The 24243-nt window shown below is 40.7% G+C and overlaps 1 protein-coding gene across 3 annotated transcripts in view; it reads left to right on the top strand.

Annotated features, from left to right (window-relative positions):
- POM121 (POM121 transmembrane nucleoporin) overlaps nt 1-9996 on the top strand; it is a 30020-nt gene extending 20024 nt beyond the window's left edge. Inside the window, exons 10-13 of one of the 3 annotated variants that reach the window (XM_089657440.1) lie at nt 1536-1742; nt 2162-3517; nt 5395-5478; nt 7121-9996. In XM_089657440.1, coding sequence (XP_089513566.1) covers nt 1536-1742; nt 2162-3517; nt 5395-5478; nt 7121-7236 — 1763 coding nt within the window. In that variant the 3' untranslated portion in view covers nt 7237-9996. Of the gene's footprint in view, nt 1-1535; nt 1743-2155; nt 3518-5394; nt 5479-7120 lie in introns of all 3 variants that reach the window. The other 2 variants (XM_089657450.1, XM_089657432.1) reach the window with 2 other exon arrangements.
- Nucleotides 9997-24243: the final 14247 nt, after the last annotated feature.

Genomic DNA, 24243 nt, shown 5'->3' with positions numbered 1-24243 from the left:
TCTTGCACACTGCTTTGCATAGCAGAGCCATACAAAGCAGTGTACTTACAGTGTAAAGCACAGTAAAAGAGCACACTGTTAATCGCCCCACGTGTGAACCCCTTCCTGTCCAGTGCCATTAGTACAGTGTCAGTGCTTCTTATTAGCACTGATCACTGTATTGGTGTCACTGGGGATGTCGGTGACAGGTTCCCCCCCCCCCAGTGTCAGAATGCCCGCCACAGTCCTGCTATAAGTCACTGATTGCCGCCATTACTACTAAAAATAAATAAATTAAAAAAATCCAGTATATATACTGCCATTTGTAAATGCTAGAACTTTCACGTATACAAATTTACACGTATAGGGATTTTTTTTTAGCAAAGACGTAGCAGAATGCATTTTGGCCTAAATTTTGCCGAAATTTTAATTTTTTTTTCTTTAACATTTTTTTTTACTGGACATGTTTAGCAGCAAAAAGTTAAAAAAAAAATTTACTTTGTCTCCAAAATTGTCTTTTTTTTTTTTTTTTTTTTTTTGTTTATAGCACAAAAAAGAGAAAACCGCAGAGGCGATCAAATACCACCAAAAGAAAGCTCTTTGTGGGGGGGGAGGGGAAATTTCATTTGAGTGCAGCGTTGCACGACCATTCAATAGTCAAAGTAACGCAGCGCCGTATCTCAAAAAATGGCTTGGTCAGGAAGGGAGGTAAGTCCTCTGGATGGCAAGTAATTGACAAACACTTCCTGTTCTTTAAGGCCCTTTTAATCTCATGATTTGGGATTGCATGGCAATCATGGCACTACGTGCTGGGAATGTAGCACTCCAAACACAATGACTGGGATGCAATTGCCACGCGCAAATCGCACCTTTTATAATCTGGTGACAGTCGCACATAGGGCAGCCCATTCAAGTGAATGGGCTGCCTTTTGTGACTTGCAGAATTGTGTGGCAATTGCCTGTCAAAATTAAGAGTCAATGCAGTCTTACTCTTTAAACGCCTTCTAGTCAAATTGAATTTCTGTCATAGCGACATACAGTGAAGGAAATATGTATTTGATCCCCTGCTGATTTTGAATGTTTGCCCACTCACAAACAAATGATCAGTCTAAAAATCGAATGGTAGGTGTATTGTAACACAGAGAGAGAATAGTAACAAATCATTCAAAAGAAATGCATGTCTAACAAATGTATGCACTGATTTGCATGTTCATGAGGGAAATAAGTATTTGATTCCCTATCATTCAGCAGGATTTTGGCTACCAGGTGTCTTTCATACAGGTAACAAGCTGAGATTAGAAGCAGTCTCTTAAAGGGAGTGATGCTAATCTCATTATCTCAAACCTTAATTCTTAAACTTTAGCCACTTGCCATCCAGAGGATTTACCCCCCCCCCCCTCCTGTTCATAGTAAACACAGTTTCACCTTTCATTATATTCAGTTGGCAAAGTAACCATTCACTTTCCTGCATGAACTAATCTAATACTTTTGAGAAATCAGCTTAAACTCTGCTCATTATCTTAAACTTTAAAAAAAACAACTAATTTTCTCTTTAGGGTCAGTTCCACTCAGCGCTGCACCAGCCGCAACAGTTTTACTCAGCTCTGCATCCTCCACAACAGTAACAACCACCTTAACGGCAACTTCTCCGTTTAACCTGCCTACAACAGCAGCTGCAGCACTGACTTTACCAACCTCCTCTGCTAGCAGTAACAATCTTCTTCTCAGCCTGACTAAAATGCAGAATAAGGAGGAAACACAAGGTAAGCTAGCTGCCAGTATGTGAAAATTTGTTATGTTGGAACGAATTGGGGGTTGTTTACGAAAGCTGGAGGGTGCAAAATCAATCAGCCTTTGTGTGTTGTTTTTTTTTTGTTAGTTTTTTTGCCAAAGCTTAATTGAACAAGCTGAAATTAGAAGCTGATTGGCTACCATGCATACCTTCAGCAGATTCTGAGTGAACCAGTTTTAGTAAATCTCCCCCACTGTGTGATCAGACCTTTCCTTGCTGCAGTAGATGCAATTTTCTGTACTAGAATGTCTAACTTATATTGTATTCTGGTATGGCCATATTTTACAGGACTTAATTTGCATAATGTAAAGTTTGGGCAATTTTACTTAAGCATAAGATAGTTTGTACCATGAAGATGTGTTACTGAATCCTCTTGTCTTTCAGCTCCAGCACCAGCACAGACTGTGAATACAAGCACTTCAAAGGAAAAAATACCAATATCTTCTGTGGAACCTGCAATTCCTAGGATCAGCAATCCTCTCACAGCACCTTCCTTTTCTACTCCAGCAGTTACAGAAAGCTCTAACCGTGCACCACTCATACCATCTGATACCGCACAGCCCAAATCGGAGCCCCCGAAGTCTACTCTGCTCCAGATTCTTACTAAACCTTTGGAAAATGATTCACAGACTGGTTTTAAGCCAATCTTCCCAACAAATGGGACAACACCTCTTGTTTCCTCCACTGTGCCATCTACAATTTCAAATTCTGTTTCTTCAGCAAATACATTCAAACCAATATTTGGAGATCAGAATACTCAGCCAGCCCCAACTTCAGGCACATTCAAACCAATATTTGGAGATTCTACAGTCCAGTTACCTGCTTCTTCATCTTTCACATTCCAGATGAATTCGACATCCCCTGCTGCCAGCTCTCTATTTTCAGCATTTGGTGCCAAAAGCACCAATACTACGCTCAGTACAGAGAGTGTAACTAAGCCTTCTCTGGCTGCCCCCACCTCCAGCAGCAGCAGCACTACTAACACCTTTACTGCATCTTTGTTCTCATCAGTGGCAACGTCTGCTAGCGGATCAAACCCTGCTCCAGTAAACTCATTTCCTACAAGTAATGCACCTTCAGATTCCCAAGCCAAACCATTTGTTTTTGGGCAGCCGCCTACCTCACAAGCTACTTCAGGCTTAAATATATTTAGTAGTACGCAGTCTGCACCTACAACAGCGGCTCAGCCCCAGCAGCCATCATTGTTTGGATCAAACACCTCTGCATTTACAGCTACAATTAGTTCAAATGCTGCTGTATTCTCGACTAACTCTGGCACATCTGCATTTAACAGCACCTCAGGAAGTGGCATTCAAGCGGAAAACCCTGCACAAAATTCTGTTGGTTTTGGGTCATCTGGAACTCAACCCTCATTTGGAACAGCTACCCAGCCAGCTTTTGGAAGCACCTCCCAGCCAACATTTGGTGCAAACGCTCAACCAGCATTTGGTGGAAATACTACTTTCCCATTTGGAAATTCTGCACCTGCTGCCTCTAAAGTAACATTTGGCAATATGAACAGTACCCAGACCAACAGCACACCTGCTGCAAACCTTTTTGGGTCAAAACCTTTCCCTTTTGGGGAAAACTCTAACTCTGTTTCGACTTTTGGTACACCAAATGCCACACCTGCCCAGACATTGGGTTTTGGGAACTCTTTGGCTCAGAATAACAGTGCAATCACAAATCCAAGCACACCCTTGAACTTTGGGACTCCAGCACCAACTGAAAACAAGCTTGCTTTTGGTGAGTGGCCATACTGTTTTTCTAAATGCTTTCTGAACTCTGTGGTTAAGCACTACGTTCACATTTTTTTTTTTTATTACATTCACTTATATAGCGCTGACAATATATGCAGTGCGTCACTTATTTTAAATGCACATCAGTCCTTGCCCTCAAGGAGGTTACAATCTAATGTCCCTAACTCATTCATACATACACATACTGGGGCTAATTTAGACAGGAGCCAGTTAACCTACCAGCCTGCCTTTGGAGTGTGGGAAGAAACTGCAGTACCCAGAGGAAACCCGCACAGGGAATACATGCAAACTCCAGGCAGGTAGTGCTGTGGTTAGAATTTGAACAGACGACCCCAGTGCTGCTAGGGGGAAGTGCTAACCACTTAGCCACTGTGCTACCCAAAAAAATAAATGCACATGATTTACAGGTAGCAGTGCATCTTTTTTTTCTCAGCAGCCTGCAGAGTATTAGACCCACAATCCGCAGAATGCGGGTTCAATGTCAAGCTCCTGCAGACACTGCTTACTGTTTGAAAGCTGTAGGAAGTGTCAATGAACTTTGAACACTTACCAGCACCCTCACAGTTCATTGAAAACTACGAGCAGTCTGCCACAGAGGCAGATGAAATTTGTAGCTCCATTAGATTCCAGGGAATTTGTGATGTGACTGTGTGGGCGGAGCCCCACACAGCCATGCCGTTTTTAAAATGGGACAGCGGGTGTGGAGAGAGGACTCCCCACCTACTGTCACAGGACATATTGGGGGCTACAACTGGAGGCGATAGAACATGTTACACCCTAAATGCAGGTATAATGAGCAACATGCTCCAGAAGGTGAGCTCAGCCTTTAAAGCGGAGTTCCACCTAAAAGGTGAAGTTCCGCTTTAAAGATTGGTCCCCCCACTCCCCATTAAGGATTGACACCTTGGGGCGGGTACCCGAAATTGACAGATACCCGCTCCCACTTCTGCTGCGATCACCTAGGCGATCGGAAGCGGAAGTTGTCCTACCCTTTCCTCCCTGTAGTCTTTTGGGACACGTGGCAGGTCCCAGAAGACGGCCATTCAGGAAGCGCAGCGCTACTCTCGCATGCACAGTGGGCACCCGGCTGTGAAGCTGCAAGCTGTCCCAGCAGGGTGCCCACATCAAAAATCGCGCCTGAAATATAGGACGGCCGGTGAAACGGGCTGCAGGGGGGGCACCGCGGGATCGTGGGACAGGTGAGTGGCTGTTTGTAAAAAAAAAAAAAAAAGTCAGCAGCTACAAAAACTGCGGACTTTTAAAAAGAGTGAGTGGAACTCCGCTTTAAGAGAACAATATATACTTTTCTGGAAAACCTGCTATAAAAATGCACCAATGTGATTTCAACTGCAATACCTTATTAAAGACATTTTTATCTTAAATGAAGGACTGGGAAGGAGATTGGCGTTATAGCTTTTGATCACCTTTTGTGGTCTGATCCTTTTTGGAGCCTTTTGAAATAACACAAGTGAGCCTGGTTTTACTGTCAACTCTTAACACTGCTTGATTGCTGTAGTTTCTGTTTTGGAAAGTGGAGAGTTTATACTCCTGCTGTGAGGCAATAGGGGACTGGTCAGAGCCATGCTGTGTGCGTCTATAGGTGCACAGCTTGTCTCTGGATCAAGCCCGCATGTCTGCCCCACAGTAAGCGGTTTGCTATGGGAGTGGAGAGCACTGGTGACCCCAGAAGAGGTTTGGGTCTGCTCTGTGCAAAACCACAGAGCAAGTAAATGTAACCGCTTTAAGGATAAAGAAAAGAACCTTTACAACACCTTGAAAGGGGACCTCCTGAGTCCTGAAATGACTGCTTTCTGCTAGGCTGCACAAGACAAAGAAGCCTTACTGACTTACTTCTCATTTCAGGCTCTCAGTTTGGCCGGAACTCACCTGCTGGATCCCTTCCATTCACAACTTCAACTCCATCCTTTGCCTCCCCTGCTACCTTTGGTAAGTTGTGTATTTCAATATCCCAAAGTGATGTTATGGCCCCCAAAGGTTTTATTTATAAATCTTCACTGTGACGAGGATAAAGTGGAAATGAATTAGAAAGTTGCCAGCAGAGTTTTTGGTAGAAGATGCTTTGCAAGTGTTTTTTGGTAGAAGAAATTTCTGTGGCGTGGTGCAGTGCACATTGTATCTGTAAGATGGCAAGAGTTCAGCCAGGTGTTGGGATGTCACACCAGCACACATGAGCAGGAGTTGGAGCATAAGTGGCTGTAGAAAGAGGATGCCAAACAGCTTCAACCGGTTTGCGCTGGGAAGAGCAAACATGGAGGTAATGTGCTATGTGCAAGCTTGTTAAAAAGCAGGGTGCTTGGTTCCACTCCCAAAACCAAATTCCAAGCTATAGCTTAAAGCTTGCCTCTTCTGCCCACGTTAACCACTTGCCCTCCAGAGGATTTACCCCCCTTCCTGACCAGGCCATTTTATTTTTTTTCTTCACACCCCCCCCCCTTCCACAAATAGAGCTTTCTTTCTGTGGACTTTGATCACCTCTGTGTTTTATTTTTTGTGCTATTACCAGACAATTTTGAAGAAAATATTTTTGATTTTAAGCTATAAAACCGGCTATATATAAGATATCATATAAAACATTTTTATTTTTACTAGTAATGGAGGCTATCAGCGACTTTTATAGCGGGACTGCGGCGGGCATTCTGACGCTGGGTGGGAACTACATGCCACTGACATCCCCAGTGACACTAATACAATCAATGCTAATAAAAAGCACTGACACTGTACTAATGACACTGGGCAGGAAGGAGTTAACTTTTGGGCGATCAAACGTGGCTCCTTGCTGGCAGAGACCTGTTTGCCAACAGGTCTTTCCCCTGTCTGTTTTACACGGTGATCGGCAGGTGACGGCAGGGAATCTGTGGCTGGGACCCAGTGATTGACATCCCTAGCTGCCAATGGCGGCGCAGGTAGGGTGGCGCGCATGCCCCCTACCTGGAAATGGTTGTGTGTGTGTGTGTGTGTGTGTGTGTGTGTGTGTGTGTGTGTGTGTGTGTCAGGTTAAATGCCTGTGACATCTTTCTATCATATATCGCTGAGAAAGAAAGTCTGGTTTGCATGAAATTTAGTTTGCACTTTATCGAAGGTCAAAATATGGAAACCGCAATGAATTTCAATTTTGTTACCTGCTAATCTAAATGATCTTAAAATTGTAAAATCTGGATTCCACACATTTACTTTCTTGAATGCAATTGTACATAATTACTGTGTGTGTATGTATATGTATGTCACAGATCCTGACTTCTGACATACAGGAAGGTGCTGAAGAGAAGTTTCAGAAGGCAGTACAGGAAAGAGACCACATTAGCGCAGGCAGCAGGGTACCATGGAATTTGTAGTTCATGGAAATGCAAAGTAAGCCAAGGGAATGAGCAGAAAAGCCACAAAGGTTGCAGGGAGTCCAGGAAATTGTTAGGCAGCACTCACAACACGAAAGGAGATTTTTTAAGTAAGCTTATATTGGATTGTCAAATAACTATTTTGTATTGCTGTTAACTCCTGTTAAAAAATGAAAATGTACTGTAGGTTGTATCCTTAGAACTGCTTTAATATCCCCATCCCTTTTCTGTTCCAGGCCAAGGTGTTCCAGGCCAAGGTACTCCAGGAAGCTTTTCAATTGGCTTAATATCCAAACCTTCAGGATCACGGCAGAGGGTAATGGCACGACGTCAGCACCAGCGAAAGAAGTGAACGCTTTGTTTAAAACAGTTCTGTGCTCCTTGAAGACTGGTGTTTTTTCTTAATGGTTTTGTTTTTTCTAAAGGAATCAAATTGGATGAGACACCCTTTGGTGCCGATAAGTTTAAAAATAAAAAATCCAACATAAACATGTCACATCTGCAACATCCAGACAGGAATTAATTACTGCAGTGGCAATGTTAATCCTTTTGATGGGTTAAAACCGCCACAATTGTGACATGCAAAAAGGCACAGATTACACTGCCAAACTGCATTGGCTACTGTCTTGTGCATGTTACCACTCACCTCTGTGATGCACTTTCCAGTCTAGAATGCACAAGCATTGTGTTGAAGAGAACTGCAAAAATTGTATTTCTTTCATCAGTTCTTGAAGATTCTGTTTACTATTAAGTCTGTTAATTTACAGTGCCTTTTTTTTTTTTTCTGCCTCTGTTTCATCTTGCTAACAAGGTGTTTTCCACCTAAGCAGCATGAATATTTTCTGTGAGGTAGGAGTGCTAAAGCTGGGAACTGCTGAAATATGACTGAACTGTTCATAATGAATGTTTTCTGCCCGTTTCCAAAATACTGAAAACTGACTTAATGTCTGTACTAGATTTGCCCAATGCACTGTACACTTCCCATAGTCCTTCAAGTAGACTGTGTAGAGATTGTCATCAGATCTGTCCTCCTGGATACAGACTTCTTCCTGGCAATGGCTTACAAAGAAGTTTCAAGCCATTCTAGAGTCTGTATCTCCTGATGCTGGAAGCTGTTAACAATTCAGATGCTGTGTATATATTTTATACTCCTAAGCTTTAGGATGCTAAGTGTTAGGACTGTCACTCTGTACAGTTTTTTTTTTTTTTTTTTTGTTTTTTTTTTCTTCCTTCAGTGCAGACTGTAAAGTTAACAAGCCGGCAAGATCTTAAATTATGGCTGTCTGTATTTGTCAGTTATTTATCTGTGTTGTGAAAAATCGTACTTGTAAGCTACCTCTAAGGGGAAGATTGAGTTAAGCATGTTCGAATGAGATTGTGTGGTAAGTGATTTAGTATAATGTGTGGTTTACCATGTGACCATTTTTAGTGCGATCTCTACATGAATGAATGAACCTGCCAAGTTTCTAGGGCTTTGTTTTTGATTAAGCCAGGACATTTAAAAGTGGAAATTCAACCAAACTGCTGAAACACAATCGATATCTATGTGTAACTCTGCGTACAGTTGTGATTCATGCACTTCAGTCCAGAGGACATAGTATTTGCAGCATCAGATTGCCTTCTAGCCTCCAGCCTGCTTATTGGACTGACTGGGAATCGCCGTGCAGGGAAAATATCCTGTGCTCTCATCCAGGCAACTGAAAATATGTTCTAATCGACAGTTCTGATCTGCTATGATATGAAGATACCCTTCTGGCAGTATTAAACTTTTTCACTCCCCCCTCCTTTGAATTTCCATTTTTGAAGTGCAACCACCCCCCTGACACTGACATCTGTGAGAAGTGAGGCTTTATTTTTGTCAGCTTTGTAAATGGTATTCTTTTTAGTTTATGCTTGCACTGGGTTCTGTGTTAACCATTATACCTGGCTTGCTGCCGTGAGAGAACTAGACCCATTTCTTCATGTATACATTGGTTTCTGATTGCTCTGTCAAAAAGCAAAGCATGAGTTTATTGGGTACACAGGATAAATGGTCTTGGCCAGCAAAATCAAAATATATTTACTATATTTCTTGGTTTACAAGATCTAATTTGCAAATTGGAGTTAAGGATAAGTTCACATATAAAAAAAATGCACATCTTTTTGCAGGTAAAGTGCATTTATTTTAAATATTCTTTTTTTTTTTTAATTAGGAACCTTCAGAGCATTGCATCCACAATCAGCAGATCTGGGGGTGCAATGCAGGGCTCCTGCAAACTGAGATTGTGTAACTGCCATACAAGCAGACCACTTACATGAACAGGAAGAATTGATGAACTGCCTAGAGTGCTGACCAGTGCCCTGGTTGTTCATTGAGAGCTACAAACTGTCAACCACAAAGGTTGATGATAGTTGCTATTCTGCCACTGATAACATTTTGAATGCATGATCTCTGCAAGGCTGCGTTTTTTAAATTGACTGCGGGGAGAAGATCACTAACCCACTGTTGTGGCGGAGGGGAGAATCAAGGCTGAGAGCTGCAGGAGCGGGAACATGTTACATGTTCCACCTGGTTTTAGGGTGGAACATGTAACATTCCCAAAGGTCAACTTAACTGTTAATCTAGATTCTCTTAGAGAACCTGCTGGGTCCATACATCCCTGGCTGCCCCTAACTGCCTTATAAGGTGCATCAGTTTTGGGAAATTTGGGGTGATATGCTGCAGTCAGAGTTGGGGAAAATACAGCTTGCAGGCAGTTTTTACCATATGGCTTTTCTTTAACATGGAATCCAAAGCATATGTTCTACAGCAAACCAGGAAACCGTATGGATTAAGCAGAAGCCTCCCTACAACCAAGTATAAAGCATATACAGCTTTAACCCTTGTATGGTGTATGTGTAAGACTTTAAATATTCAAATGTGTATTTTGTGTGTATTCTAAGCCCTGTAGCAAGGCAGTAGTCCTCATCTCTGCTGTAGATTGATTCTGTATGGCTTTGTGTATGTTTGGCAAATGTATATATTGGAAGTTTGCAGTTTGCCTGTCTTAGGTTTGGGAGGATTTTTAGAATTTTTTTTTATGAATTGTCCTATGTCTTAAAACTCATTTTAAATAAAACAAAATTGCTTGTATTGTCTTGCATATCCTGTTGCACAATGAAAAGTAACAATTAAATTGTAAGCCATATGAAGGCCATATTTAACATGAACCAGTACTTTGTTTGCCCATGTGGAGAAAAAGCTTTGGGTCCATTTTAAAATGAATCTAAAGCCAAAGCTTTGGATGGATTAGAGACTTGTTTTAAACGCCTGGCATTTTGTTTTTGCCGCATTGGGGAGATTTCCCCTTTTCTACTTCTCCTGTAGAGACCACTTGTAAGCAAGAGGAGTAAAGGAAATGGATGCCACAAGCAAAATTTCCCCACTTGTGGCTTTCCTTTGCTCCCTTACTTCTCCATTTGGCTGCTAGGAGAGCAGGAGATACTGGCTACTAAAGATATATGGAGGAGCATTTGACTTTTTTTTTTTTTTTTTATTCCCATTTTACAGAGCTTGTTCATGGCCAGTCAGGCCAAGGAAGAGCTGTGATTTGGAACCTTGGGATAGTGTCTCTACTTTTTTTGTTCACTTTAGACCTGCTGAATCATGTCAACTGCATGTGCAATGAATTCAGAATAATTTCAAGTGTCTCAAAACCCCACCACATTTGTCTGTTAAAGTCTGATGACCCTAAACAGTGTGGGTAGAGGAATTTCTGATTGTATTCCAATTGCTGGGATTAGCTGAAAGTTCAGCTGTATGGCCAGCTTTTATTCTTTCTTCCTAGGTTGTGAAGGAAAGGCAATTAAAAAGCTGTTGGTTACATTATTACAGTGAATTTTTTTTTTTTATGGACTGCAGGTTTTCCTTAGAGGCCCATCTCGACCTGCTTTTGGAGAGTGAGAGTGGTAAACATGAGCAGCTTCACTTGCCCCTTGTAAGGTGAAAAGGCATTGATTGGAGGTGTGTGAATGCTGCTTCAAAAATTCTTCCCATTGATTGTGTAGCTAGTAGTACTTACAAATGTGACCTAATGGTACCACCTCCCAACTGCTTGCAATATGATTGTGGTGTGGTGCAATACTTAAGGTTTTTTTTTTAATTTTTCAAGTAGGAAAAATTAACAATACAAATTCTATTTACGTTCTCACAAAAACAAACATTCATCATATTTTCCCTTATTTCTCCCATCTACCCCTCTGGGGGGGGAAGCCTTTCCCTTCCCCATCTCCCCCCGCTCCCACCCGCTATCCATCCTGCACTTCTCATCCTCCTCCTAAGAGAGAAGAAAAGACTAGAAAAGTATTCTTATTTATAAAAGTCCCCTCTTCATCATTTCACCTTTGATCTAGACTCTTTCCATTTTTTTCCATTTCACGCAATATGTCCCTAACCTATCCTCCTGCATATAAAATAATTTCTCCATCCTACCAATCTGATCCACTCTGTCTATCCAATCTTCCTCTTTTTGGATCTCTACTTTACGCCAAAACTTGTGAATCAGACTTTTGGCAGCATTTAAAAAGTACCATATACCGGTTTCTTTATATTTATTAACTGATAATTCTGTACTATGTAAAAGGCAGATTCCAGGATCCAGACTAACATCTATTTCTGTAATCATCCTGATTTGATATACTACTTTCTTCCAGAATACTTGTATTTGTGGACATTCCCACCATATATGATACATCGTGCCTGTCTCTCCACACCCCTGCCAACACAAAAATGATTTCTCTTCACTCATCTTGTGTTCTATATTTGGTGTAATATACCATCTTATCAAACATTTGTAATTTGCCTCCACCTCGTGTATACTTACATTCTCGTGAATCAATCCATTTTTTTTTTTTTGTTTAACCTATCTCTACCCCCAAATCTCTTTCCTATTTTTCTATATACATTAATTTTTTTTTTTTTCTGTTTCTAACTCAGTGAGAATTTTATATATTTTAGCCGTGCCATGTTTCCCATCTTCCCATGATTCCAACAACCTCTCAAACAAATTCCAGTCTTTTTTAGATCTTAGGGGCTTAGGAAGGTTCCCAACAAAATATTTTAATTGATTATACCTCCACATATCTATTTTAAGGATTTGGAAAAAGAGGGGAAGATTTTCACTAAGTGATCTCAATTCTACTCCCTTCATTTATATCTCTCAACTGGGCATCCTCCTTCTTAATCCATTTTCCTGAGATTTCCTCTCTACCTGGTGGAAAAAGCTCTGAGTTCCTCAGTGGCATTAAAAATGAGTTAAAATCCCACTTCATCTGCATTTTATCCCACACTCTTAAAACATTTTAAAGTATACACACTTTTGTGTTCTCTTTTAAACCTCTATACTGTTGGCACCCATATACTCCTACTTAAACTATTATCACTAAGTGAATTTTCAATTGTAACCCAACTTTTCCCTTTTAAGTTGTGTCCAATTGAATATTCTGGCTAAAATTACTGCTTTATAGTATCTTTTAAAATCTGGCACTCCCAATCCACCTTTTTCTTTATTTCTACTTTGCACTTCATAGGATACTCTGGGTTTTTTTATTTCTCCAAATATATCATCTTTTTAATTGGCTTAAAATATACCTCTGGAAGTTTGATAGGGACCATTTGGAATTTATATAGGATTTTGGGGACTATTACCATTTTTATTAAATTTATACATTCTATCCAGGATGGATTTTCTCCTCCTAATCTCCTTAATTCCTCTCTGATCTCATTTAACAATGATATATAATTTTATTTATACAGGTTTTTATATGAAGAAGTGAGTTTTATCCCCAAAGTATTCTATTCTCTCTTTCCACACAAAGGGAAACTCCCTTTGTATCCCCTCTTTCATTATTTGGAAGATTTATATTTAATATCTTTTACTGGGGTTGATTTTTAGGTTTGACAATTCCCCATATTCCTTCAATGTCCTCATTAAGTTAGGGAGTGTTAACCTAGGATTTCCAACATCAAACAATAAATAGTCTGCAAATGCGGCCACCTTATGGTCTGTATTTCCTATACATATTCCCTTTTATGTCTGAGGTCTTCCTTATTGTTGAGAACAGTGGTTCTAAGGACAAAGCATACAACAATGGGCAACCCTGTCTTGTGTCATTGGTCATACCAAAAGACTCTGACATCCCCCTATTTACCATAGCCACTGCAGCGGGCCCATTGTACAACTTTCCTATCCATGCTCTCATTCTAGCTCCCACCCCCAAGACCTCCAATGTATCCATCATAAACCCCCAATTAACTCTATCAAATGCCTTCTCCGCATCGACTGAAAGCATCACCACCAGAGTCTTCCCCTTTCTACCTTTCTGGATAAGCAGCAATGATCTCAACCCATTATCTCTGCCCTCTCTCCCTTAAACAAACCCCACCTGATCTCCATATAGCCACTCGGGCATTAAATCTTTCAACCTGTTTGCTAAAATCTTTGCATATAACTTTGTATCTGTGTTCAATAACGATATTGGTCTATAGCTTGAGCACTGGGAGGCATCTTTTCCTTCCTTATGAATAAGGACCACCTGAGCCTGCAGGGATTCCCATCTCATGTCCATCTCTCCCCCCAAGGCGTTAAAATAAGACTTCAGTTTAGGTATTAACAATTCACTGTATTTTTTTTATAGTATCTAACAGTGTATCCACCTGTCCCTGAACTTTTACCCGTCATGGAGCTTTTTAATGCTATCTTTAATTCTTCATATGTAATTTCAGAATCTAGGAAATTCAGAAGTTCATTTAATTTTGGTAAACCTGCATTTTTTAAAAGTATAATCTTTTTTCAATAATTGCTGTTCCATCCTTATTCATAGAATCTTGTGAGGCAATATTATATAGTTTACTATAATAATCCTTAAACACCTTCACAATATCTTTTAGGTGAGTGAACCAGTTCTCCCTTGGGATTTTTTATTTTATCTCTATAATTCCTATTTTTTTTTTTTTTACTTTCTGCATTCTCTTTTGTTATATTATTTTTATGCAGACAAGAACAGATAAGGGTGCACCCTCATGCATTACAGTGGTATACTCCATATTTATTAAATAGACAAAAGGATGTATACTCACAAACCAACAATTCTAAAAGCAGTGTGTATGGTCCACAAAAAGTCGCAAAAGAGCTGTGTCTTTATTGAGGATAAGCGAACACGTTTCAGGAGCTGAACCTCCTTCCTCAGAGCTGGAAATGAAAATATAAAATATATAAAAGTGAAAAAATTAATGATGAAAATGACATGAATTGTTATGTAGAATAGGAAAAAAAAAATTCCTTTTAATAAAAATAGGACATGAATTACTAGAATGGATGGATGTGAAAGACCTACCAGTGTGGTATAGGCTGGGCCAGCAGGGGCACAAACATAAAGAATGCATATGCTGAACTAACAATAAATATATACATGTATAATTAAATGATATAAAAATGTATGCAAATGTGTATACATACATACATATGCAATACAAAATTTCAACGCGGGTTATGTATACATATATGCTCAACATCATAAGTCACAATAGTAATTGAAAATATATAAAGAAAATTATTTTATATAAAAATAATATATATTAGTGTTTGGGTACTGCGCGCATACGCTGTTGAAATTGAGTGTGATGTGCGGTGCGGCGACGGGCTGCATTGCACCCGCATCTTGGAGCCAGACATGTCCCTGCTTACCAGTGTGGTGGATTGTTTGGACGCCACGCTGTTTCCATTCATTTTATTCACTTATCCTTTAGCCATCTTGCAGTGTCTTCACATGCCTATTAAGCAATAACCACATCATCGTCATACACTGCCTTCCATCTATTGTTATGCAGCATTCAGGCTGTTCCACACTGGAGGCAGTTTGCTGTTTAAGATAATGACCGTCCATCAAATACCAGGATCACTTTCCATGGGGGTAAATATAAGTGTGCCTTCAGCCTATTACATGTGTGGCAGTCTGTGTGTATTTCATGTATTATAAAAGTTGCTGTTCGGTATATGATTATGCATGCCATTTTTATGTTTTTGGCTGTGTCATTGGGCTGCTGGGAGTGGGTGGGAGGGTCTATTCCACCCTCCTTTTGACATTTCTTTGGTATATAGGCTTGTGGCCAGCAGGTTCATTTCCAGCTCTGAGGAAGGGGGTTCAGCTCCCGAAACACGTTAGCTTATCCTCAAAGACACAGCTCTTTTGCGACTGTTTTTGTGGACCATACACACTGCTTTTATTATCGTTGGGTTGTGAGTATACATCCTTTTGTCTATTTAATAAATATGTGGTATACCACAGTAATGCACGATGAGAGTGCTCCCCTGTCTGTTCTTTATCAGTAGTCAGATTTTTGAAGGGCTGCATCTCTTCGTTTTGGCTTCTGGACATTTTTCCAGTTTGCATGAGGATTGGAGCGCTGGTTTCGTTTGTTCATTTTTATGCAACTGTTTGAACTCAGCTAATTCCTTTAGGAGCCTACTAATTTTCTCTCCTTTCTCTTTTCTTTCTTGCCCCAATTGCGATAAGGATTCCTCTTATATACACTGCGTTCCAAATTATTATGCAAATTATATTTAAGTGTCACAAAGATGCAATATTTTGTTTTTCAGTTTAACTCATGGATGGCATTGTGTGTCAGGGCTCTGTTGATCACTGAAAACAGTCTGCAACCTGTGATAATTAGATTGGCCGGTGAGCCCAATTTAAGGAAAAACTACTAAAGGACAGTGTTCCACATTATTAAGCAGAACACCATTTTCAAGCAATATGGGAAAGAAAAAGGATCTCTCTGCAACCGAAAAGAGTGAAATAGTTCAATGCCTTGGACGAGGTATGAAAACATTAGATATTTCACGAAAACTTAAGCGTGATTATTGCACTATTAAGAGATTTGTGGCTGATTCAGAGCACAGCCGGTTTCGTGCAGATAAAGGCACATTGAGGAATATTTCTGCCAGATCTATGCATCGGATCTAGAGTGCAGCTGTTAAAATACCATTACATAGCAGCAAACAGATATTTGAAGCTGCTGGTGCCTCGAGTCCCACGGGCATCAAGGTGTAGAGTCCTCCAGAGTCTTGCAACTGTGCATAAACCTTCTATTCGGCCACCACTAACCAATGCTCACATGCAGAAACGGCTGCATTGGGCAGAAAAATATATGAAGACTAATTTTCAAACAGTCCTGTTCACTGATGAGTGCCGTGCAACCCTGGATGGTCCAGATGGATGGCGTAGTGGATGGCCACCCTGCTCCAACAAGGCTGCGACGTCAGCAAGGCGGTGCTGGAGTCATGTTTTGGACCGGAATCATGGGAACAGAGCGGGTCGGCCCCTTTAGAGCCCCCAAAGGTGTAAAGATGACCTCTGCAAAGTATGTGGAGTTTACGACTGACCACTTTCTTCCCTGGTACAGAAGGAAGAACTATGCTTTCTGTAATAAAATCATCTTCATGCTGCAAAGAATACCTCTGCATCAATGGCTGTTATGGGGATAAAAGGAGAGAAAGTCATGGTGTGGCCTCCATCCTCCCCTGACCTCAATCCTATTGAGAACCTTTTGGAGCATCCTCAAGCAAAAGATCTATGAGGGTGGGAGGAAGTTTACATCCAAACAGCAGCTCTGGGAGGCTATTCTGACATCTTGCAAACAAATTCAAGCAGAAACTGTCCACAAACTCACAAGTTCAATGGATGCAAGACTTGTGAAGCTGCTATCAAATAAGGGGTCCTATGTTAAAATGTAACGTGACCTGTTAAAATGTTTAAAAAGTTAAAATGTTTTTAAAAGTTTGATTGAAATAGCTTTTGATTTCAGTAAATATGCTGCAAACACAACAAATGACAATTTTCAGTTCTTTACAACCTATAAAGTGTTTTGAAACTTATTGTGTGTAATAATTTGGAACAGTGCATTGGAAGTGTTTTATGTTTAAAAAAAGAAAATACTGTTATTAGGAGGTTTGTTCAATAAAATGTGAATTGTACTCTTAATAGTTGATAAGATGAGAATTATGCTAACTGTTATTTACATCAATTATTTAGGTAAATGAGAAACATTATCATTTGCATAATAATTTGGAACATGGTATACACTTTATGGGCCTCCCACACTGTAGCCACCGACACATCTCCTGTCTCATTCTCAAAATATCTCCCAATCTCCTCTCCAATCTTCCGCTTCATTTCCTGATTCAGAAGAAGTGCCTCATTCAACCTCCATACCGAACCTCCTAGAGCCCTCCTTCCCCATCCTACTTTCACTACAACAGGAGCATGGTCTGAGAAGGACATTACCTCTATTGTTACTTTAACCAGAGACTCAATTAATCGGTGATCTATCAATACGTAATCCAACCTAGAATACGTCTCATGAACCCTTGAGAAGGAATAATCTCTATCTTTCATGTGCACGATTCTCTAACTGTCCACTTATTGATACTCATCACTTTCCTCAATGATCTCAGGGACTTACTCCCCTCCCTTTGTACAGAAGAAGTTGTATCCATCTGTGGATCCATACATACATTAAAATCTCCAGCTACTATCAGATATCCCTTTCCTAAATCCATCAATCTTTTTAAAACTCCTTTCAAGAATATCTCCGGTTTTTTGTTTGGGCAGTAGATGTTAGCAACTGTGCATTCAGTATCTTGTAGTTTACCATTTAGGAATAAGAACCTCCCTTCAGGATCGGTCTTTCTATCTTCCAACTCAAACCTTATATTCTTTGCAAATCCTATGGATACCCCCCTTTACTCTCTTGATTGGGGAATCTGCATAATACCATGATGGATAGTATCTGGAGTTCAACCTAACGTTTGACTCTAATTCAAAATGCGTTTCCTGTAAGAAAACCACTGAAGCTGTTCTATGCTGCTATTCCTTAAATAATTTAAACCTTTTCCCTGGGCAATTCAACCCGTTTACATTATAAGTTATAAACCGTATATCTTCCATCTTCCTTATATCTTTTCCTTTCTCTCTACCTTCACCTCTCCTCTTCCCTCTCTGCCCTTATTACTCCTTCCTTCCCGCAGGATGTCAACCTTAATACCCTCCCCTCACCCTCCCCCTCATCACTCTTCCCTTTTTTAGGCTTGTAATTTGCCTATAAATCTTTTGAGGGTCCAAACCCACCGTAGATTTACCACCTTGGGGTTGAACTCTACCCATGAACGGCTTCCCTCACTTCCCACCACCCCAGATGACCCAGGTCTAACTAATAAATTCAGTATGGTTCCAACAAGACTTAAGACCCCAAAGGAGCTACCTCATAAGGAAAAAAGGAGAGAGAGAGAAGAAAAAAACACAAAACAACAAAAACCCCATATCCATCCCTCCTTCCCTCCATCCCCTATCTCCTAACTAACTGCCAATCTTCCTTTCCTCTAGCTCCACAATCTCCTTCTTCATCCTCCCAACCAGGAATCTCTATAATTTGTAAATCAAGTCTGTCACAGAAGTCTCTTAAATCCTCCGGGAATCTCAAATAAGCTGTAACTCCATTCTTTCATCCGATTAAACAATCCGGGGTACCCCATCTATAGTGCACGTTCTGTTTTTCATCTGCTCTAACAGGAGTTTCAAAGATCTTCTCCATATTGTCTCCGATGTTAAATCTGCCAAAATTTGTATGTCCATTTCTCCATATTTAATAATTGATCTTCCCTTAATCTTTCTCCATATCTCTTCTTTATCTCCCAGCTTCTGAAATTGGACAATTTTATCTCTAGGTTTCTCTTTTCCACTTCCTTGTTGAATCTTTCCAATTCTAAAAACCCTTTCCAGGTTAACCAATTCTGTTTCTGGTCTGTCCATTATGGAATTTAAAATTTTACAGACAAGGCCTCGTATTTCTTCTCCCTTTTACAAGCTCTGGAACTCCTCTTACCCTAAAATTTTTTCTCCTATCCCTATTTTCTTGTACCTCCATCTTGTAAAGCAATTTTTTTTGCGCTTTCCTGATACCTATTGTCCTTTTTTCTAAATCGGAGATAAATTGGGCATGATTTTTAACTCTTTCCTCCGTCTCCTCCACCCTCAATAACATCTGCCCCAAGTCACTCTGTATAATTGTCAATTCTTGCTTTATTGTTTTTTTTTAATTTTTAAACATATCTGCCATCTCTTATTCGGTATTTGTAGTTCGCTTTCCGGTTCTCTCCTCTCCAAGTTTTCTGTTACTTGCTGACTATTATATTTCGTTCCCAGGGAGAGTCTAGGGCTAGCTTCCAAGCTCATTTCCAGTTCACTTTTTTCACCAATACCTTGAGACCTTTCTGGAGTCACATTTCCTTGGGACGTATATTTTTTTATCGTACCAGTGTGAGACTCCTTTAGCCCACTACCTTTTACATTTTTATTCATCTCTTCTGTGCATCTTATTTTCTTAAATACAGGAACCACAATGCATTAAAGAGTGCCAGCCAGGGACCCAGGGTCAGTAGTTGGTGGGGTAGCATACATTGAGGTCCGTAAGATCTGCAGTGTCGAGAGATATGTAGTGCAGGAGAGACTAGCAGGGCAAAGGACAAGGGGTCAGCAGGGCAGCGTGGTGGGGAATGCCTCTGCCTCCAACCTGCTTTGCATACTTCCCAGTTTAAGAGCTCAGGCACCAAGATGCCCGAGCTTCTTCCCTTTTTTGTGCTGCTCTGCCAATCAGTGGAGGGGGTGTCAGAACATTTACTCTGATAAAATTGGTATATAATTTATGAAAACCAGCAGAGATCTGGAATAGAGGCGATTTCCCTACTAATTTTCATAAATCAACTGATAATCCCAGTTTTGTGCTAATTTGGTAACAAAATAAAAAACAATGTGCAAAATGTTAATTTAAAATATAACAGGTGATCAAGACTAATCAAATCAAAATAGCAGTAAAATTAATCAACAATAATGGTTACAAGTTCCCACCAGCCAATATTAGCCCATATTAATGAGAGGACAAACTGTCTAAAAATTCAGGGGGGAAACTCTCTCAGTAAGCTCAAAGTGTACATTGGCATGAATTGATTTAGAATACCATACCCAGGACAATCCAATCCGCTTACTGTAACCTTTGTTCTGGACCTCAAATCGATTCTAAGTTATCTACTAAGTAGGTCATATACACCTAACTAATCCTCCCCCCAGAAAATTGAAATGTAGGTAATTTATACTACTGTTAAAATTATTTCAAATAAACTCTGGTGCTAACCCTAAATTCATACTAAATGGTTTAGCTGAAGATATAAGGCAAGCACAAATTGGCTGCAGAAAAATGAAAGTTATAAGATACTGATATACTATGGTATCAATGATGCTAGTTTGCTTGTGTGTCTGTCCTCGAACTTTCATCACCCCAAAAGACCTAGCCGGTTACAGCTTATCTCGCTTGATTATGTTGTCACTCAATGATTCTATTTACCTGCAGGGCGCTGTATGGGATTAGGAATAATTTTTGATTTTTCACAAAACCTGTACCCTGTCAAGAGTTGCCCTCTAACCTTTACCTTGTTAAAATGCAATACATTTTAGAAGTCTATGCTCTTTTGACAGAACTGCTTAGACAAACTAGGACCAGTGTCACCTTTAAAATAATGTATTAGGTGGCTCTGGAAAAAAAATTCCAGCTCTACATCTATCAGTTCTCTTTATTTTTTAGACTGGTATAATGATTCTCCCCCTTCCCCCAACATTAACAACCTGGGAAAGTATGCTGTTAAGGTCTGTGTTCAGAAATCTATACTAATAGAATCTACAGAACAAAATGGCTTCCAGCTTGTCCATGTTTACATTATGTCGATATACAGTCAGGTCCATAAATATTGGGACATCGACACAATTCTAACATTTTTGGCTCTATATACCACCACAATGGATTTGAAATGAAACAAACAAGATGTGCTTTAACTGCAGACTGTCAGCTTTAATTTGAGGGTATTTACATCCAAATCAGGTGAACGGTGTAGGAATTACAACAGTTTGCATATGTGCCTCCCACTTATTAAGGGACCAAAAGTAATGGGACAATTGGCTTCTCAGCCGTTCCGTGGCCAGGTGTGTGTTATTTCCTCATTATCCCAATTACAATGAGCAGATAAAAGGTCCACAGTTCATTTCAAGTGTGCTATTTGCATTTGTAATCTGTTGCTGTCAACTCTCAAGATGAGATCCAAAGAGCTGTCACTATCAGTGAAGCAAGCCATCATTAGGCTGAAAAAACAAAACAAACCCATCAGAGAGATAGCAAAAACATTAGGCGTGGCCAAAACAACTGTTTGGAACATTCTTAAAAAGAAGGAACGCATCGGTGAGCTCAGCAACACCAAAAGACCTGGAAGACCACGGAAAACAACTGTGGTGGATGACCGAAGAATTCTTTCCCTGGTGAAGAAAACACCCTTCACAACAGTTGGCCAGATCAAGAACACTCTCCAGGAGGTAGGTGTATGTGTGTCAAAGTCAACAATCAAGAGAAGACTTCACCAGAGTGAATACAGAGGGTTCACCACAAGATGGAAACCATTGGTGAGCCTCAAAAACAGGAAGGCCAGATTGGAGTTTGCCAAACGACATCTAAAAAAGCCTTCACAGTTCTGGAACAACATCCTATGGACAGATGAGACCAAGATCAACTTGTACCAGAGTGATGGGAAGAGAAGAGTATGGAGAAGGAAAGGAACTGCTCATGATCCTAAGCATACCACCTCATCAGTGAAGCATGGTGGTGGTAGTGTCATGGCGTGGGCATGTATGGCTGCCAATGGAACTGGTTCTCTTGTATTTATTGATGATGTGACTGCTGACAAAAGCAGCAGGATGAATTCTGAAGTGTTTCAGGTAATATTATCTGCTCATATTCAGCCAAATGCTTCAGAACTCATTTGTCGCCGCTTCACAGTGCAGATGGACAATGACCCAAAGCATACTGCAAAAGCAACCAAAGAGTTTTTTAAGGGAAAGAAGTGGAATGTTATGCAATGGCCAAGTCAATCACCTGACCTGAATCCGATTGAGCATGCATTTCACTTGCTGAAGACAAAACTGAAGGGAAAATGCCACAAGAACAAGCAGGAACTGAAGACAGTTGCAGTAGAGGCTTGGCAGAGCATCACCAGGGATGAAACCCAGCGTCTGGTGATGTCTATGCGTTCCAGACTTCAGGCTGTCATTGACTGCAAAGGATTTGCAACCAAGTATTAAAAAGTGAAAGTTTGATTTATGATTATTATTCTGTCCCATTACTTTTGGTTCCTTAATAAGTGGGAGGCACATATGGAAACTGTTGTAATTCCTACACCGTTGACCTGATTTGGATGTAAATACCCTCAAATTAAAGCTGACAGTCTGCAGTTAAAGCACATCTTGTTCGTTTCATTTCAAATCCATTGTGGTGGTGTATAGAGCCAAAAATGTTAGAATTGTGTCGATGTCCCAATATTTATGGACCTGACTGTAAGTTCAGGCCTTCCAGTTTAATTCTGTGATCACAGAATAGTTCTGACGGGGGAAGAGCACTTGCTGGTTGGCAGGGACTCGATAGTGATCCACCTGCCTGTGGTAGACAAGTGGATTGCAACCAACTGGTTACTGGCCTCCGGCTTAATGGCACAAAACTGCACTGCTCAAAAAAATAAAGGAACACTTTGAAAACACATCAGATCTTAATGGGAAAAAATATGCTGGATATCTATACTGATATGGACTGGGTAATGTATTCCGAACGTAAGTATGCCCCATATCTTGATGGAAATAAAAATTCTCAACCTACAGAGAACTGAATTCAAAGACACCCCAAAAATCAAAGTGAAAAAATTATGCAGCAGGCTAGTCTATTTTGCTGCAATTTAATTGCAGGAACTCAAAATGGTACTCAGTAGTTTGTATGGCTCCCTACGTGCTTGTATGCATGCCTGACAATGTTGGGACATGCTCCTAATGAGATAATGGATGGTGTCCTGGGGTATTTCCTCCCAGATCTGGACCAGGGCATCACTGAGCTCCTGGACAATCTGAGGTGCAACCTGGCGTCGTTGGATGGACCAACACATGATTCTATTAGATTTAGGTCAGGCGAACGTGGGGGCCATTCAATGGTATCAATTCCTTCATCCTCTAAGAACTGCCTGCATACTCTCGCCAAATGAGGCCAAGCATAGTCGTGCACCAGGAGGAACCCAGGACCCACTGCACCAGCGTAGGGTCTGACAGTGGGTCCAAGGATATCATCCTGATACTTAATTGCAGTCAGGGTGCCATTGTCTAGCCTGTAGAAGTCTGTGCGTCCGGGCATGGATATGCCTCCCCAGACCATCACTGACCACCTCCAAAACGGTAATACTGAACGATGTTACAGGCAGCATAACAGTCTTCACGGTTTCTCCAGACCCTTTTACGTCTCACATGTGCTCAGGGTGAACTTGCTCTCATCTGTGAAAAGTAGAGTGCTAGTGCCAGACCTGCCAATTTTGGTGTTCAATGGCAAATGCCAATCGTGCTCCATGGGGATGAGCAGTGAGCACAGGGCCCACTAGAGGACGTCGGGCTCTCAGGCCCCCCTCATGAAGTCGATTTCTGGTTGGTCAGAGACATTCACAGCAGTGGCCTGCTGGAGGTCATTTTGTAGGGCTCTGACAGTGTTAATCCTGTTCCTCCTTACACAAAGGAGCAGAGACCGGTCCTGCTAATGGGTTAAAGATCTCTTATGGCCCTGTCCAGCTCTCCTAGAGTAACTGCCTGTCTCCTGGAATCTCTTCCATGCTCTTCAGACTGTGCTGGGAGACGCAGCAAACCTTTTGCCAATTGCACATCTTGATGTGCCATCCTGGAGGAGTTGGACTGCCTGTGCAACCTCTGTAGGGTCCAGGTATCGCCTCATGGTACCAGTAGTGACACTGACCCTAGCCAAATGCAAAACTAGTGAAAAACAGTCAGAAAAGATGAGTAGGGAAAGAAATGTCAGTGGCCTCCACCTGTAAAACAGTTCCTGTTTTGGGGGTAGTCTCTTTTTTGTCCATCTAGTGCACCTGAACAGCTGAAACTGATTAACTACCCAATCTGCTACTTAACTGACCAGATCAATATCCCAGGAGTTTAACTGACTTGATTCTATACTCTTGATTAAAAAAGAGTTCCTTTAATATTTTTGAGTAGTGTATATTGCATTTTGCCAATCCTTAGATGTGCTGGTGGCTGCATTACTAATTTCATTTTTCTATTTTCTTTGATCCTGCCAAAACAGTGCTTTGAAAAAAAGAATTCATACCCCTTGACATTTTCCACATTTTGTCATGTTACAACCAAAAACGTAAATTTATTTTATTGGGATTTTATGTGATAGACCAACACAAAGTAGCACATAATTGTGAAC

This window comes from Staurois parvus, unplaced genomic scaffold (genome assembly GCF_062004578.1).
Source record: "Staurois parvus isolate SC_StPar_1 unplaced genomic scaffold, SC_StPar_1.0 ptg000029l, whole genome shotgun sequence".
Taxonomy (NCBI): domain Eukaryota; kingdom Metazoa; phylum Chordata; class Amphibia; order Anura; family Ranidae; genus Staurois; species Staurois parvus.
Note: the sequence above shows the minus strand (reverse complement) of the source record. Positions and strands in the feature narration are given on the sequence as shown.